Here is a 17717-nt window from a genome sequence, read left to right on the forward strand (position 1 = left end):
ATTAAAAACAATAAAAAACACAGCAATACAAAAATGAGCAGCAGCCAACTATTTAAAAACCCCTTCAGCAACAGACTAGCTTATATGCCAAACGACTGAATAAAAACATCTTTGAGTGCCAGACAACATTCCTATTTGTCATGGTAGGGAGTTTTTAAATTATTATTATTGGAGGCAGTGTTGCACTGCCTGTGCAAAAAGGGTTGTACCACACACTCCACCCCCTGCCCATCCTTCTCCCCAAAGTGATCTCACCCACCCTTCCTGCTTTCCTGCTCATTTTTACCTCTCCTCCTCCTCCTCCTCCACCTGCCACTGAGCTCTTGCACTGATATTCCCCCACACTCCCCCTTGGAGACTCAAAGCAAAGGCCAGAGACTCTAGGCAAGGCCCAGAGACCTGGCAACACTAATGCTAAGTTATAAATGATGTGTTTTATGTCGTTAAAGCGGTAAAATTAGTTTCGGTTTGATAAGAAAGTATGGATTGCATATATTTCCATTCTCTCCCCACCACCACCCCTTTTCTGTATTTTGTCCAGTGGTGGGGTTGAAATGTTTTTCCCCCCATGGCTTCAACATTTCAGGAGTTTCAGATCTCTGAAATGTAATTCAGAAGCTGGTCAACTTCTCAATATTATTTTACAAAAATTTTGTTCTATCCCTGGTAGACTCATCCAATGTCAAGAAAGAGAGGAGGCAGAGATCTGGTCCAACATGATTTTATTCTGCAGAATAAGGCTATCTTTGGGGCTAATGCACCAACAAAGGTGGCAATCAAGTAGTGTGATCCAGAAGCTTATATACACAAAGTCTTTGGGGCTGCCTTACGCTTGTGCTCTATTAATCTTTTTGTCTAGCTGAGAAGGAGACAGGAAACAGGCAACGCCTTTCACATACTCAGGCATGCGCAGAGAGAGGTAGCAGAGAGATAGTCATGTACTCTTGCATACTACATTCTTGAGTCTCTGATAAGGCACTGTATCTTTGCTAGCATGGCAAAGGTACAGAGGTAGACTAGGGATGGTGGAGAATTCCACCACGGATTTCAGTGAGGCCGAATGCACTGGCATTCGGCCCCCCGAAAACCATGGCGGAATGACCTGCCCCCCCATGGATTCCCCCTGGGGCGGATGTTCTGGACGGTGGTGGCTTCGGCGGCAGCAGCGGCGGCTGGTCTTTCGACCAGCTGCCGCGGCTGCCATTTGCATTCTGATCTTTGCCATGATAGGCTACATAAGTATTTATGTAGCCTATCACGGCAAGCCAAGGGAAAAAAAATAAACACAGTGTACACAAATGGTGGCGGCTACGGCGGCCGCCATTTGTATTCCCTATTTTTCGCCGTTTTATCCTACGTAAATATTTACGTTGGCAATTACAGCGAAAAAAAGGGAACTGCAAATATCGTAATGGGCGCTATTTGCGTTTCTTTTTTTTTCGCTGTAAAAACCTACGTAAATATTTACGTAGGATAAAACGGCGGGGGGGGGGAAAGAACGCAAATAGCGCCCACTACGCTATTTGCGGTTCCCTTTTTTTCGCCGTAATTGCCTACATAAATACTTACGTAGGATAAAACGGCGAAAAATAAGGAATGCAAATGGCGGCCGCCGTAGCTGCCGCCATTTGCATACGCGGTTTTTTTTTTTTCTTCCCGAAGGAAGGCTGCCCAGCGGCCAGATTTCCGGCTGCGGGCAGCCCCGGCTGGCAGCTCCGCGAAATTTCCGCAGAGCGGAACCAGCCGGAGAAGGATTTTGGGGGGAGGTGCGGAGCGCCTCCCCCCGACCACGAATCGCCTTGTCGAAAAGGTAAGTGACTTTCATACATCCCTAGGTAGAACACACACAAAAATCTAGCTACATGGTACAGCTTAAGCTAAACCAGACATATTAAAGCTGAAATTTCTATAACATTACTGTTCTAAGAGAGGGAGCTGGCTATGCCTGAGACTGTAAGTCCATGCAGATGAGGAACTTGAAAAGCCTTTGCAAGCACTGCTATATTGGTGGGGTGCAGGGAGAGGGATGCAAAGTTTCAAAGTCATTTAAATATGAGGATGGCCGCCCAAACTGTTAGGAGTGAATGAGAAAGTAGTCAGTTCAGATCTTGCAAGTGCTATGAACTTTAGGCAAGCTGCTATTCTGACCTCTGACCTCGGCTTCTGACCTCTCATCTGAAATTTGGAAGTTAAACACTACCTTAGTTTTCAGTTTCGCATGCCCCCCCCTGCTTCAAGCAGGCTGTCTACTTAAAAAATGCCATGTGTTAATTTGTAGCCTTATTAATTAAAAATAAATAATTTTTTGATGTGCACAGCTGGGGAGTGGAGGGTTAGAAACCACCTGGGCTAGAGCCAGGAACTCTCACTCTTACGCGCAGCTACCCCATATGGTGAGCCACAGAACTGCAGAATGGAGGACCTACCTCAGGTTTTAGACCGTTTTACTGCTGCTGCTGCCATGCTCCCCCCCACCCCCCAAGGTTTGGAAATGCTATAAAAGGCTTACGGTTTGAGCTGAAACGTTGCCCAAGCAAGAGCAGAGCAACATTCTGTCGTGGCTCTGTGTTCCAGTGTGGCTCTGGCTTTGTCCCTTGGCTCTGACACTCTTTGGCACAACTTCTGGATCCCAGCTCCTGGTGTCTCTCTGCTGCCTTCACCCCTGCCTTGACATTTGGTGATATCCTGGAAGCCAGCCAATCAGCACCATGCAAAGTTGACTTCTGTTTCAAATTTCCAAAACCAATTCTTCTTCCCCACAACTCAACTTTGGAGAGGAATAGGTATATTTGGATTGAATGCAGCAAAGGGGTTTCCAGAGTAGCTCCACGGTTCTAAAAACATATCTGTCTTCATCATGAATTACCTTTGCATGCTGATTTAAACATAGATCAGGCTGTTCTGTACGTTGATTTTTCTTCCTGGTGATTGCGAGGGCATCTCTCCATGATTCCAAGCAAAAGATTTCATGCTTCATTTGAACTTGCGGTAGTATTATCTGTTATGTTGAAATATTTAACTAGGCTCCTCTTTGCTCCAGTGGCCAGTTGTCAGGATATGCACCCCTTTTAAGAGTGGCTTCTGAAAAAATACCTACTGTTCACCGTTGGAGTGAAAGCACCCTTTGTTGTATGTGGGGGGAAGAAGAGATCACATATGAATCTGCTCTTGTATAGCTTCTAGCAATCATACAGTTTGCTCTTAACAGTGCAGTCTTATGTATGTTGGCCACAATCACACATCACTGTAGGCCTGGATTCTGGTGAATCTGGCTTACCGTAAATGAACTGTATGCTGGTGCCCACAGCCCATGCGCTCCCACTTGGCTCTGCCCACTAGTGCGAGCCTCTAAGCTAGCCAGAAATCAAAATCTTACCATGACATCTAAACCCACGATCCTAGTTAGTTGCGCCCTTTACATAAACCAGAATTTATTATAAATCCTGGCTTGTTTGAGATCAACAAACCAGGATCCTGGGTTCAGATGTCATGGTACACTTTTGATTTCTGCTTTGTTTAGCTGTTTGTACTAGTGGGAGGAGCCAAGTGGGAGTGAATGGACTGTGTGCATGAGCATGCGGTTTATTCACAGTAGACTAGGATTAGCTAGATCCTGGCTTATCATGACATGTTAATGCAGCCACTATGTTCAGTGGAAGTTGCTACCAGGTAAGTGTGTGTAGGATTGCAGACTTAGTGGGGAACATTCTCCTCAGTTTCAGGAACGTCTTTAAAAAAGATATTTGCTTTTATAATGCAATAAATTTAAAATGGTGCATACCCATTGATTATAAACAAAATGGTTGTAGTTTGACATGTGACATTTATAGAGGTTGATTGTTCAGTTGATATAGGAAGAATTAAATATATAGCTGCTTGGGAAAACCATAGAGAAAACTGTTCTTTCCACTGAATTTTTAACTTACTTTTCTAAGACATCTTTGAAAATCTTATCTTTTGGTCTTTCACATGTTTGCCTCACTCTTAAAAGGAGCTTGGGCCTGGTATGGCAGTCTAAGGTTATTTTAAGAGGTTCTATCAATCACAAATAGCATTTACACAAAAAGAAGCAGGAAAACATAAGCCAAGAAAAATGGGCTGGTTTTACTTTTCCTCTTTAATACTTTGCATTCAGCAAAACCTAAGGAAATATAAAAACTGCACGATGCTGAAAATTTTCCAGCAGACAGCAGTTAAAAAGCATTGGTTCCTGAAGGTGGCTGAATTCCAGAATGTGCAAAACCTACTGCTATAAGACCACAGTAACCATGGCCGATCATATTCCAACTTGCATAAGCTGCCTATCGTGTGCTTCTTTTAGGGCAGAGGCGGGAAGAAGGAAGGGAAAAGAAGAATGTATCAAGAAGCATAATAGGCAACAGCCTGAGGATGGCTCATTCTAAACATTTCAGGCATGTTTAGAGTTCTGGGATTGATGCTTCATGCAGCAGCTATTAACCACGCCTGGGAATTTTCTTCCTTCTAAGGCAAACTTCTGAATCAGCAGCTTGTCATCAGGAAGCCTTTTCTCCCCTCCCCTCTCAGTTGTTCTCAGCTAGTCACAGATGGAGGCTGATGACTTAACATCTTTGCTCATAGAACAACTTAGAATGTTTTTAAAAACTGTTAATGTTGTGTTTGAACACACAACTTTAATGTTTGGAGATGCTAATGGGAGCAGGAAATTATGGTGGGTTTGTCAGCATTGAAAGCGGTGCTAATGTTGCTTTAGGCCACACACCTCATGCAAACTTCCTTTATGTCCAACTCTAACGTGATATACCTTCAGTGCTGGAGAGATACAGCACAGTTTATCCCCTAGCTACAATTTATCCCCTATTCATACCATTGTCCTACAAGAGCTGGTTTCATGACCACTGTTTATATTGCCCTAAAGATCAGCTGACCAAAACTGAGATAGATCTTCCAGTTCAGAACATCTGGCCCAACCTTTCAGCATCTCAAGTTTTAAGAAGCAGTTATGTTTGGAACACATTGCTTGCAGAGCATTTGTCTCTGTTGCGTGCTGTCATCCGGCATTAGGAGGGCATCTTTGTGTCTACACATTTTGGCCTATTCTGAGGAGGCAACTTGGCAATTCATATAAATGTGCAGATTACTTCACATCCACTTCACCTTTAAAAAGAAAGTATATTTATGTCTATTGAGATTAGTTTTCCTGCCTTTCAATACACTTTTTAAGTGATTCTTATATTGGGGACTATTAAACTGATTTAGTATGCTACACCCCTATTTTTAACTTGTTAGGTTTGCTACAATTGGGGAAAGTATAACTAAACCCACCAACTTCATCACCAGTGCAGTGTCTGCTGGATTTGACTGGCGGCAATAGTTTATGGAAGATCCTTTTTAGTTATAAGAAAATTGTACAGGCTGCATTCACATCTACAGTCTAAGCAACTTTCAAAGCAAGATCCTGTTTTGGTCATTACTAACACGTGCCAGAAGGGACTCCACTGGCAATGCTTTCTCTGAAGCAACTCCTGGGATGGTGTTTGCACAAGTTCTCATTTGTATAGATGAGACAACACCCCCCACCCCCACCCAAAGCATATGCTCTTGCACACGCATCTCCCTAAAATGCCACCTGAAAGACATCACTGATGTGTCTGATATTTATTCTGATAGGGCTAATTAGGGTAGAGTGCCTGAACACCTTCTCTTTACATTTTTAGAATGTCTGTGGGTGAAAACAATATCTCCTTGCACTGAGAACCAGTGCATGAAAATTGGATAAAGCAACTAGGGCTGCAGATCTGAATTCCATGTATTAATGAATTGAATAATTGCATATGTAGGCAGTATGTGGGTTTAGGAAAGCATAAACATCAAAACACAAGAAGATAATCATTTGTCTTGTGTGTAAACAAGTAAGAAGTTTCTGTGCCTTGATACAGCTTATTTACAATCTAAACCTTTACAGATTGGACATAAGCTGCATCACAGGTACAGAATGGTGTACCTACAATGGTGTACCTGTCGGTTCAAAATGGTGAACCTACAAAGTTCTTGTTTTTCCTTCTCCATGTTCAGATCGTTTTCTTTTTGCTTCTCATTGCTTAAGCATTAGGAATCTTAGCCGGTCTTTTACTCCGTTTATTGCCTAGAATATAAAAATCAGAAGCATGTATTCCTTGGTAAAAAATGAACCAATCTCCCCTAAGGGGTGAAAAAAACATAAGCTAAACTTCTCTCCTGCTTTGTGTTACTTATCACAAACCTGAAGAATACCTTGTTGGACTGCAGGTTGGCAGAGACTGGAGTCTGATAAAATGTAGTAAAAATGTAACATTTGTATCTCCTCAAAGCCATAACCCTATATTGAATTTCTAATATTGGGGCAAAAATTATCTAGTATGCTCACATTTTCTTGCCTCTGCATTGTTAGCAAATTCTTTATCTGTAAGTGTAATTGTGTGTGTTATTTTTCCAACTAAACAGACAATCTATTTTTAAGAAAGCTTTTAAAGTGAGAGGTAGTGGGCACTTGATAATCTTTCATGCAGTGAGCATATTGAGTGATTTGGGAGAGATCTCGTAGCATATAGATAATACATAAAGAGTGTAGAATTGATGCAAACTACATCATTGCAAGTACCATTTCTTTTAGTCAGTAAGATGTTTATAATTCTTCAAAATAAAATAGTTGTTTGCTGCAAATAAATATTGCAGCTATCAGACATTTAGCAGATGTTCAGAATTCCTCAAGGGGCAGAACTAAGACTTACAAGTTATCCTCTAGTTTTGCTGGCTAATCAGACTAACAAAAGATGGGTAATGTTTCAGCAAATATTCTTAAGCAGCGCTGTCCTACTGCAAAGATAACCCAGTCACTTGCTTGGGGGCAATAATATGTTTGTTGGTATCAGTGAAACATTGAATGATTTGCAAAAGTGCATCCCTGGATAGCATGCAGTGTTGCTTTGGTGCAGCTCTTGGATCCCAAGATTTGGGAACTGTGCCCCAGACTTCTTTGTAATGTGGCATAGGATTCTACAGCATAACCATCGGATTGAGTGGCACAGCCACACTGGACTACAAAGTGTCTTGGGCCAGGACCAGCCCTGATTCTAGAAGGAGAAAAAAAGATCTGGTTCCAGAAATGGTGAAAAACAATATTACGTGACCAGATATTTCACTGCTATGTAATATGAGGAACATAGGAAGTTGCCTGATACCAAGCCAGCTCATTGGTCCATCTAGTTCCGTATTGTCTACATTGGCTAGCAGCAGCTCTCCATGGTTTCAAATGGGAGTCTTTCCCACCTCTGTTTCGAGATGCCAGGCACTTGAGCATGGGATCTTCTATATGTAAAGCATGTACCCTACCACTGAGCCCTTCTTCATAATTCCAATGAGAGATTATGTAGTGGGTGTCTGAAATATCACGTGTGGTGTGTGAAGAACTCTTTTGCAAGGAAAGGGAGGCGAAACAATATCTGCTGTAGAAAAAACACAAAGTTTGGGATGATAAACTTACGCAATATGGTTTTATGGATGTTTACTCAGAAATTCCACTAATTTCAATGGGGTTTGCAGGTAAATATGCCTAAAACTGTGGCCTTTCATTTTTGTAGCTAGCTGATACTAAAGTAACAACCTTCCTTTCCTGCCTCCCACCCCCACGTTCATCATTAATCCCTGGTCTTCATGAGTTATTCTACTCTTCCATTTGTATATTAAGGGCTGCCTTAGTGATTTTGTTGTAACTTACTGGTATTTTCATTTTTAACAGTACATTCTCTCTGGCTCTGATGACTTCAATTTATACATGTGGAGAATTCCGCCGGATCCAGAAGCAGGTGAGTGTTCATGTGGAATTTGTCAAATGAGGTTACTACAACTAAAGAAAGCTGTCTTTTGGAATATTAGCATGTTACATGGAAGATCCATGACTAGATCTACTGATTGTGTTTTCGGGTAATGTGGGTAATTCCCCCCCCCCCGAAATGCAGCCACAGGGTCTGGTCTTCGTTTGCTATCAATATGGCAGTGTGTGTGTTTGTGTAACCTCCCCCTGTCACTTCCCTAATCATAATCATGCCCTCCCCCCACAAGCTGCTGTTTGCTTTGTGGGCAAAAATAACTGTATTTTTCACAGAACTCTTAAGGTTCACTGTATCATTTTAAACATTAGTTGATCCAAGCATGCTGTCTCTGTGGAACTAACATGGCTACTGATATTCAGGGTATTTCTAAAACAAAAAGATTGACTTGGCATATCAAGTACAGTGTAGCTTGTGAGATTGTGAGTTTGTAATAGAGGTACAGCACTCGTCTCCTTTGAAGTTATTACTTGCAGTGTTGTGGTGATTGCTTATGTATAGAGTTAGTACTCCATAGTCAGTGCAATCAAGCCAGTCCATGGAATATGGTCCAATTCTGCTATATTCTCTTGTTTTTCTAGGTGGGATTGGCAGGGTGGTCAATGGTGCCTTTATGGTATTGAAAGGGCATCGTTCTATTGTGAACCAGGTCCGATTTAATCCTCATACCTACATGATCTGCTCCTCGGGCGTGGAAAAGATTATAAAGGTGAGCTTTCTGCCATGGTTGTGAAATCTTGTTGTTTTTCCTCTAAACTTCTTTTAAAGTAAATGTATCCTCTTCTTCCTAAGTATACACTTTTATTTGCACATTCACTGTGATGCTTGTCCTAACTAGAGATCAAATCCTGTTGTTTACTTTGATTGTGCAAGACTTGTGTTCTTTCCTAGAGTGGGCTTAGTTATCTTCCAATAGATGGAAAATATGCACAAGCTGGGGCATCCCTCTGAGTAGCAAAAAGCATTAAGATCACATGTTTTGAATATAACTGCAAGCCAAAGCTGATACAGTCCAGGAATATACTCAGGACCAAACTAGATGAGACGTTGGGAGACTATTCATATCTCTCAGATGTTTGGTTCTGTTTGTTTTGTTTTGTATTTTGCTTTTTAAAAAACTGAAATGCGGCCATGGAGAGATGAGAGCATGGTTAGAGCAGCAGGGAGAAGGTCTTGCTTAACCTTGCTGCGGAATCCAGAAGGCATTGCACTTCCATTTTACCTAAAGGGCAAATTCACAATTTATGGATTAAAGGTACATACAGAGTATCCCTATAGTGTACATCTTTGCATTTGAAGTGGCTACCTGTGGCTAGTTGGCCATGTATGCTTGTAATACAAGCTGGGGTGGGGGATGCAGGAAAGAGGGCAGCATAAAAAATAGTCAAAACTGGGAGGTGAACCTCAAGCATTTGTTAATGGCACACATTGGACCATCCAGTTTCAACAATTATCTTTTATCAAGGGCAGCAATTGAAAGGTTTCCTGTATCAAGAGGTGTCTCCTGAGTATGTGTGTGTTCATGCTAGGGATGTATAAGAAATTCATGGCAATTCATTTTTGATAAGAATTTACCGAGTTCGAACTTTCCGGACCAAACACAGACTCAGACACACTCCGCAGTCAAAGTCCTTATATTTCCATTTAATTAGCCCAATCTAAAGCCTTTTGAAAACTTTGTTTCAATGACCATTTGCCCTCTGAATCCTTCTTGCATGACTGTACTTGGACTATTAGATTAACTAGAGTATAAGCGTATCCTGTGTTGCATCTTTATTTCTGCTTTGGGGCTGAAAGCTTGATTCAGTTAAGTGTCCTTTCAAAATCTCTGCAACTTGTAAGAGTATGCTGCTTGAGTGTCTCTGGAAAACAGAATTCGGGCTAGGTCACAGCATGTGTATCTGATGGAATGTGTCTATAATTTCTAATTCAAATGCCTTGTTGGAACTTCTGTTTATCTCTGCTTTGTTCTGATGCATTTTGGCAGTAATCCTACTTTAGGGCCAAAATGTCTCCACTTCAGGTTGTCAGCACTTGAAGTCATATCCCATGATCAAATACTGTAGGCAAGTATAGTATGCTCCTCTATAAATCTCCCCATCTGTTGAGATCAAAAGGTGAGGCCCTGCTCTGGATTTTTCACCTGTGTAAGGTTATATCTGCAGAAAAAGGAGGGGAATGTTTCTTTATGATGATTCACAATTTTAGTAATTCCCTCCGTAAGCAGATTTTTCTGGCTGCTATAATCTTTAGGAGCATAGCCAAAACTTTTATTTGAAAGGCATTAGCAGGTGAAATGTGAATGGTGTTGATGTTTCTTTTTCAGTGGGCAAGTTTGCACATCACAGTAAGCCAGCCTGAAAATAAGCCATGGTGGATTGGTTGTTCACTTGTGAACTGGTGTTACTCCCGACAGACGATCTGGTGTTCTGTTTGTTTGCCGTGGCTTGTTTCCCCTGTAGTCCTCCCACCTGCTCCCGGAATGTATTCCATGGGCTTCTGCAGCACAACTCCTTTTGTATCCTTGTCCCTGAGGAGGAAAACTTTCCCGCTTCCCGTCCTGCTCCCATGGCTACCCCTTTTCTGTGCAATTTTTCCATTTGCAACCTTTTTATTATTATTATTTTGCAGTTCCTCAGAAGTATGCAAATGGGTCCTGGTTTTTTACATTATTTTATTTTTTCTGCAAGTGTGCACATTCACCTGTTCACTATTTACTTTCTTTTGTCTTATCAGCAGTACAGATCAATATCCCTTTTGTACCTGTTGAAATTCCACATGTCAGTTTCATCCTCTCACTGTATTACGTCTTGAACTGACATATATCGGTTTCCTCCCCCACTTTGGTGCTTCCCTTGACCTTGAACTCCGAAAACAGAAGCTGAGCAACTTGAAGCTATTGGGACGGGCAGGTGTGCTTACTGCAGGAATGTGGGTGTACTTGCTGTGAAAATGGGTTCAATTTAATTTTTCTGTCATTCTCAAGCACACACTTGCGCACAACCAGCCACCCTGAACAACCCAACCACCGTGGTTAACAAACCATGCTGAATAAACCACACCGGGTTCAGACATCATGGCAAGCTACTCTGAATCAAGGAAGGGTGATAACCCACCATGGTTTATTGTATTGTGTGAACCAGGGCATTGTGTTGTGAATTGAAGCAAAGTTAATATACAGCTTTATTTGACTTTTGAACTGCAAACTCAGCATAGGTTTATGGTAGAGGGCTTAAAAAAAAAGAGTGTTTGGATATGAAAGGCAATCTTTGAAATGATACTTTAAACAAAATTGAGAATATGGAGCAAAGCAATGCTTCCAAGAGAGGGTACAATGGTAAATCAAACAAGAAGACCATAAAAAACCTTACTTGGCAGGCAGATGTTGCTGTAGATGCAGGAGAAGTGGGGAGGAGGGAGTATGTTTGTTGGTGGGCTGGAGAAATTGATGTAAATCTATAAAAGGTGGGCAGCAGGAGGTCAGTGTTGAATGGAATATTGATGGCAGTGGAAACTTGATAAACTGTGTGGGAGGGAAAAGTAGTAAGGTATTGCTTATTTATATTTTAATGACAATCAAAATGTGCTACTGTGTAAGAGATAAAGCTCTTTCCACCCTTGTTTCTATGGAGATAGCCATAGAGGCAGACTACTGTCTCTACTTTTATAGGATAATCCAATGTAGCACATTTATTCTAATTATACATACTTGTACCAATATTATATTTCAATTTATATGAGCATAGCACAGAATATGCTAGATTATCACATTCTCTGAGATCATTGCCTTGCTTCTTGCATATAAAAGGAATCTGAGACTTTCCTGCCAAGTGTAGATGATACTCCCTTGAACTCTCTCTTTTTCTCCTTACTAAAAACTGAGTGATGTTTGAAATCAGCACCCAGATTCAACATTAATGTTATGAACCAATGGATGCACTCTGCAAGTCCTCAATTTTGGACTGTGCTAGTGAAGTAGCAACTCTAATTGGCTATCCCAGTTATTACACTGAATTAAACTATGAGTAATGTCTACATATCTGTACCTTTCTCCTGGGGGATGCATTTTTGAGGAATGGGATTCTGAACCACACTACAGATTGAACAGGCTCTTTGTCTCAAAGCTTGCTCAGGCAGGATACATTTTAAGCCAGTACATCTTTCGGGGCAGGGATGACTTTAAGCCTTAAGTTTGAGGGATAGCGAGCGTCTCTCCAAAAATATTTCTTGTAGGCCTGAGTTCAGACTGTCCCACAGCTGCCTTGCAGGGACAGTAGCAAAATAAAATCATAAATAATTTTATTGACTTAATTTTAGGTTTCTGTCTCAAATCCTTCAAGTCTGCTGGGTTGCTCTGTGCTTAGCAGGAGATAGGGAGAAAAAGGACCATTGTCCCAGCATCTATTGGACTTTGAGTTATTGGCCATTGGAGAAAAGGGGTTGGCAAGTAGAAGGGAAAAGAAAGTGGCTGGATTCCCCCCTCCTTCCCCCGTTTCTTTTTCGGCCCCTCTTTTCTTTCTTTCTTTCTTTCTTTCTTTCTTTCTTTCTTTCTTTCTTTCTTGGGGAGGGAAATGGTGAAGGCTTTTTAAAATAAGTGAGACAGAAGAAGTGGTAGATATATTGTGGGAGGAAATTGGAAATAAAAAACAATACTGGGGAAGAGTTGTATTGTCCCTCTTGTTAATATGCAAGGAAGGACAGGATAAGATGGACAAAAATGAAACAACGTGGAGAAGTGTTTTCATTTAGCAGGTTGCTTTTCCTTCAGAACTATGTTTTAATGAAGTTGTTTCTTTCTTTTGAATTATGGGACACACTCCATCAGCTCAGGGCACAGCTATAAACCTGGGAGAGGATTGGCAGAGGACTTAATGGAAGTATTGTTTTGCTGGCTGGCTGTGTGTTATGCACACACTACAGTCACTACCCTTTGCTTTGAGTGGGAGGCTTGTACTGGTAGGGTATGTTCCCTGCTCCCCAGGGCCCTGGCCCACAAATTAGCCAAGGGCGAGATGAGGGAGGGTGGGGAAGAAAGCATACTACATTAAGACTGTCAACCAATTTAAAAATTAGTCTCATTTAAATCAACATAAGCGTGCACCACCTCCACCATCACCATTCATGCTGTTCACCTCCCATCCACATACATTAGCATAAATGTACCTCAGGCATGATCCATTCCCTGTTTCAAGCACAACTATGTGCATGGGAGGTGAACAGCTTAAGTCTCAGTGGTGCTGCTGATGATATACAGTTATGCTAATTTAGACACTATCTTAATTTAAAAAATGATTTATTGTGCTAGCCTAGAACATTGGAGGACAGAGAAATCCTAAGCACATGCTTGTTCTGCCAGCCTCATATGATTGTGTGACTGGAAATGTCATATGTTTCAGTCTGGTTGCACTAGAATTGGAGTACAGAGGAGCCAATAACATGTCTCAGCCATATTTTTCATAGATTTTCAACCTACAGTGTGGAAATATCCACAGCTGCTGAAAAGGTGAAATATGCAACTTGATGAAACACCATGACACATCTCTAGTGCAAGTAGCTCTAGTTTCCTGGGAAACAAGTGCTTTCATTAGTGCCTACAGTTTTATACAGAAAGCAACCAAGTATTTTTACCGCCTCCCTTGTCCACCCCCCCCACCCCCCGACAACCCAAGTAAACACCTATTACATAAAAATAGAGTGCTAAAGTCTGGTGTTTCATGTCAAGCTGAGGGCATTTTTATGAGTTGTGGATCGACAAGTTTAAGTGGGGAAAGATCTTGCATCTGAAATGGAACATATCTGTGGAACTGAGTAAAATGAACTGTTTTGTATCAAATGCCATGTCAAAATTATTGCAAAGGAATTGCTTTCTCTTGTATCTATCACTCAGTTATTTTAGAATACATCAGTTGCTTGCTGAAACATCTTAAAATACTGTATGGAAGAGATACAAAGCAATCTTTTTTTTCTTTCCTTCTGTAGATCTGGAGTCCTTACCGGCAACCTGGTTGCACAGGAGATCTTGATGGTAAAATCGAGGATGACTCACGATGTCTTTACACGCATGAAGAATACATTAGTCTCGTGCTGAACAGTGGCAGTGGCTTGTCCCATGATTATGCCAATCAGTCAGTCCAAGAGGATCCACGAATGATGGCCTTTTTTGACTCCTTGGTCCGTCGAGAGATCGAGGGATGGAGTTCAGACTCAGACAGTGACCTCAGTGAAAGCACTATCCTGCAGCTCCATGCTGGAGTAAGCGAACGCTCAGGTTATAGTGAATCTGAGTCCTCCACTTCTCTGCGTCACTCCCCACCTCACATGACAGAAGAATCTGATGAGCCTGCCTATAACTTGGGAACTTTGAGATCTACTGAATCTCCACCCCCAAGAGAATCTGTGGCTTCCCGTCAGCAACGGTTATCTGCACTTAGGCGGTATCAAGACAAGTGTCTTCTGGCCCTTTCTAATGAGTCTGACTCTGATGAAAATACCTGTGAGACTGATCTGGACACTGATCTTTTTCCAAGGCCAAGGTCCCCAAGTCCTGAAGAGAATGACTCGAGCAGCTCCAGCAGCAGCAGCAGCACCGAAGATGAGGAGGAATTGAATGAGCGGCGTGCCTCAACCCGGCAGCGCAATGCACTAAGGCGCAGACAAAAACCACAGAAGGAAGAAAGGACTAATGCAAACAGAGAAAACACAAGTACCTACATAGGTGAAGACCTCTATGATTACCCCCAGATCAAAGTGGATGACCTCTCTCCTTCTCCAGCTTCGTCTCCTGAAAGGAATACTGCAAATACAGAGGTCCGCAAAGAGAAAATCTCCCCTTGCTCAGAGACTGAATCTGTAGACAGGAAGATATACAAAGCTTTCAGGTGGCTTCATTATTCTTATATGTCTTATGCAGCTAATAAAGATGGTGAATCCTCACATGGTGGTGGAGAAAGTGAGGGGAGACCAGGAACTAGCAGAAAAAGTCAGGGTGGCCAGGATTCTTCTACTGAAAACCACAACAAAGAAACCTCCAAGGAATGTAGTTCAGCAGAAAACACGAGAAACAGTCAAGATCATGATTGTGATAATCGGAGACAGCTGGAGGATCAGGAAAGCCCCACCCAAGAAACTGGGAGCAGTGGGTCTGTGGATCGTTCTTTTGAGGCTAAGAAGCTCAATGGAAAAGCCATTTGCAAAGAACGAGGCAGTTGTATTGAAGAACCATGCAATCAGTCTGCAGGATTTGTGGAGCAGAAAAATAACCAGAATTGTCAACCAGCACCCAGCCACAACCCATTGGCTGTTTCTAAGGATTCATTTTCTACTACTGCCAACTGTAGTGGATCTGGAAATTTCTCTAGAAGCTCAGCAGATGACAATGAGGACAGGAACACTGACAATTCCTGTTCAAACCACAATAATGGGCACTTACACTCTCGCTCTTCTTACCTTAATAACAGACAGAGTGTTGGAGAGCAGGAGGCTATGGCCCAAGGAAGACAATTACATTTAAATACTGATAATGGCAGCCTTGTGCAGACATGCACATCCTTACACAAGGAATGCTGCCTGTCTACAACAGACTCATCCAGTCACAGCATGAGCAAGAAAGAGGATGTGGCCGAGTTGCATCCAGCAGACAGTGATGGCTCGCAAATCCATGGACGGCAGAAAAGACACAGAGCAGAGTTTGAAGACACAGATTCTGAGAAGTCTTCTTCAGAAAAGAAGTTAAAAACACATGCAGCCTGGTTCTGAAATGTTGCATTTCCAACTCTCCATTCCATTCTTCAGTGGGTCTATTTTAAATTGCCAGGGGCTATGTTGTATAAAAATCTAATCAACTCCTTTAAAATGAGACTGAGTATAGTGTACCCTTACAAGGTTTTGTTCAAGTAAATCCTTATTCAGACAGTTGACTTATTCTTGTGTGATGTGTGGTGTTTCTTCAGCTAGCTACCTAACGTGGCTATTGTACATTTTATTCTTCTGAAAAGAATTATTTGTGTGTTGATACTGTGGGTTTTATAGTCTCATTGAGTTGAGCAATAGACAAATTACATCCTATGACTGATGCTTTTGGAGTGTGTTTTCTCTACATGACAATGGGGGGGGGTGTCGAATGCAGCTTTTTAACCCTTTCCAGTGCTTCTGAAGTCTTAAAAAGAGTGCCTCGCTCTTGGTTTGGAAGCATCCTCATGGTTTATGTATGTGAAGTAATATACAGCTGTTTGTACTTAAAGTAATCTGATTGCTCATTCAAGAGGCAGGGGATGGTTTTGTTTGATCTAGAGATTGTGAAGGTAGCATCCATAATGACCTTTTCTCTCAGATTAACTCTCTCCCATCATAATGTAGCCATATTTGTCACTGAGTTGGGAGGGAGACTCAGCTCCAGTTTAAAAAAAAATCATTAGAGCTGTGATCCTGGAGCAGTGTTGAACTACCCATTGTTCATTTGCTGTCCCCAAACTATGATCTGATTACAAAATAACTTGTAGCAAAGCTACATATCTTGTGTCTGCATCATAATTTGTGGCACACTCCAGAAAAGGAGATGGTTAGTGTTGATCAAAGGAGGAGAAAGATGCATAATGATGTACTTAACAGAAACTAACTGTGAGCGTGAACTGAATCTTGAGACCTGATTCTTTTCTCTGTTTCATTTTTTTTTAAAGAACTGATCTTATTTGGAACAATAGGCTGACTTTAGAGACCCTGGTTTTACAGTCCTGCACTACAGTACAAAAAGTGCAGATTGATGTATGGTTTCCAATTAAACAAATATTTTTGTGTGTATGGACTATCTTTGTTTTTTATAATAAACACTAAAATTGGTATATTTTTATAACTGTTGCATACTGGAGGTTGGGGATTGCTTTGGAGTTCAGAACCGACACTGGTAAATTCTTCCAGGATACTAAGTAAATATGTTATATCCCATATATCTCATGTTAGCTGATGACATTTTTATACATTATGGTGGCTGACACAACCATATTCAGTTGGGTAAAGGTGAGGGAGTGAGGTGTTACCCCCAGGTGCTGTTGTGATTTGGGTGGTTGACCTGCTGCTTTCCTCTGAAAACTGTTACCTTACAGAGTCAGTGCCAACCTTACTGCTGTATCTCTTAGAATTAGTAAAAGGTCTTTTTGACCAGTACTTTGCTATCATTAGGGTGACTTAGTGCAAAAGTCAAATATGGATCAAGAATGATGAGTGGGATGGGAAGACTTTCAGTCAGAATCCTACTTTGCTCCTGCCCTATGTTTGTCTCTTCCATTTGTCTCTTGTCTTGGCTTTTGTACATATTGACCTGTTTATGAAAGGGGCACGTGTGTGTGTGTGTGTGTGTGATCTCTCTCTCCTTTTTTAAGGCATTAAGCCTACCCACAGCTGCAAAAGAACTAGTTACAGTTTTATTTCAAAAGAAGCAGTAATACACTCTACAGCCCAATGCTGTGCATGTTTAGTCAGAAGCACACCCCACTGAGTTCATCTGTGGGTAAGAATGCGGCCCTTGTTGGATACTTTGAATGTTGAATTAAAAGGTAAGTTGTTTCTGCTGAATCTTATTGGTGTTTAACTTTTCTTCAATGGATCTCTTTTCAAGAATAAGGGTTTTGGCCGGCTTAGGCATTTCTGCAATATACAGCTGTTCAACTAAATGCCACAGTCCTGGTTTTAAAAGCTTTACGTACAGCTGGGGGAGAGGTAAGGCACCCTTATTAAATAAAAATTAGGGTTTCAAAATATTTTCTAAAGGTGAAAGGAGATGGGAGAAAGTGTACTTCCTGAGGGAGAAAGGGAAGAACTTTGAATTCCAAATAGCAAAGAGGATATCCCAAGGGCAAGTATTTTCTAATAAAATAA

At 41.5% G+C, this 17717-nt stretch overlaps 1 protein-coding gene across 1 annotated transcript in view; it reads left to right on the plus strand.

Moving 5' to 3' along the window:
• Positions 1-16684, plus strand: part of DCAF5 (DDB1 and CUL4 associated factor 5) — a 54384-nt gene extending 37700 nt beyond the window's left edge. Inside the window, exons 7-9 of the mRNA XM_084847953.1 lie at positions 7757-7823; positions 8429-8556; positions 13827-16684. Of these exons, the coding sequence (XP_084704079.1) occupies positions 7757-7823; positions 8429-8556; positions 13827-15602 (1971 nt within the window). The 3' untranslated portion in view covers positions 15603-16684. The remainder of the gene's footprint in view (positions 1-7756; positions 7824-8428; positions 8557-13826) is intronic.
• Positions 16685-17717: the final 1033 nt, after the last annotated feature.

Source organism: Heloderma suspectum, chromosome 1, assembly GCF_057233095.1.
Source record: "Heloderma suspectum isolate Gila_16-S chromosome 1, 16-S_ref, whole genome shotgun sequence".
NCBI classification, from domain to species: domain Eukaryota; kingdom Metazoa; phylum Chordata; class Lepidosauria; order Squamata; family Helodermatidae; genus Heloderma; species Heloderma suspectum.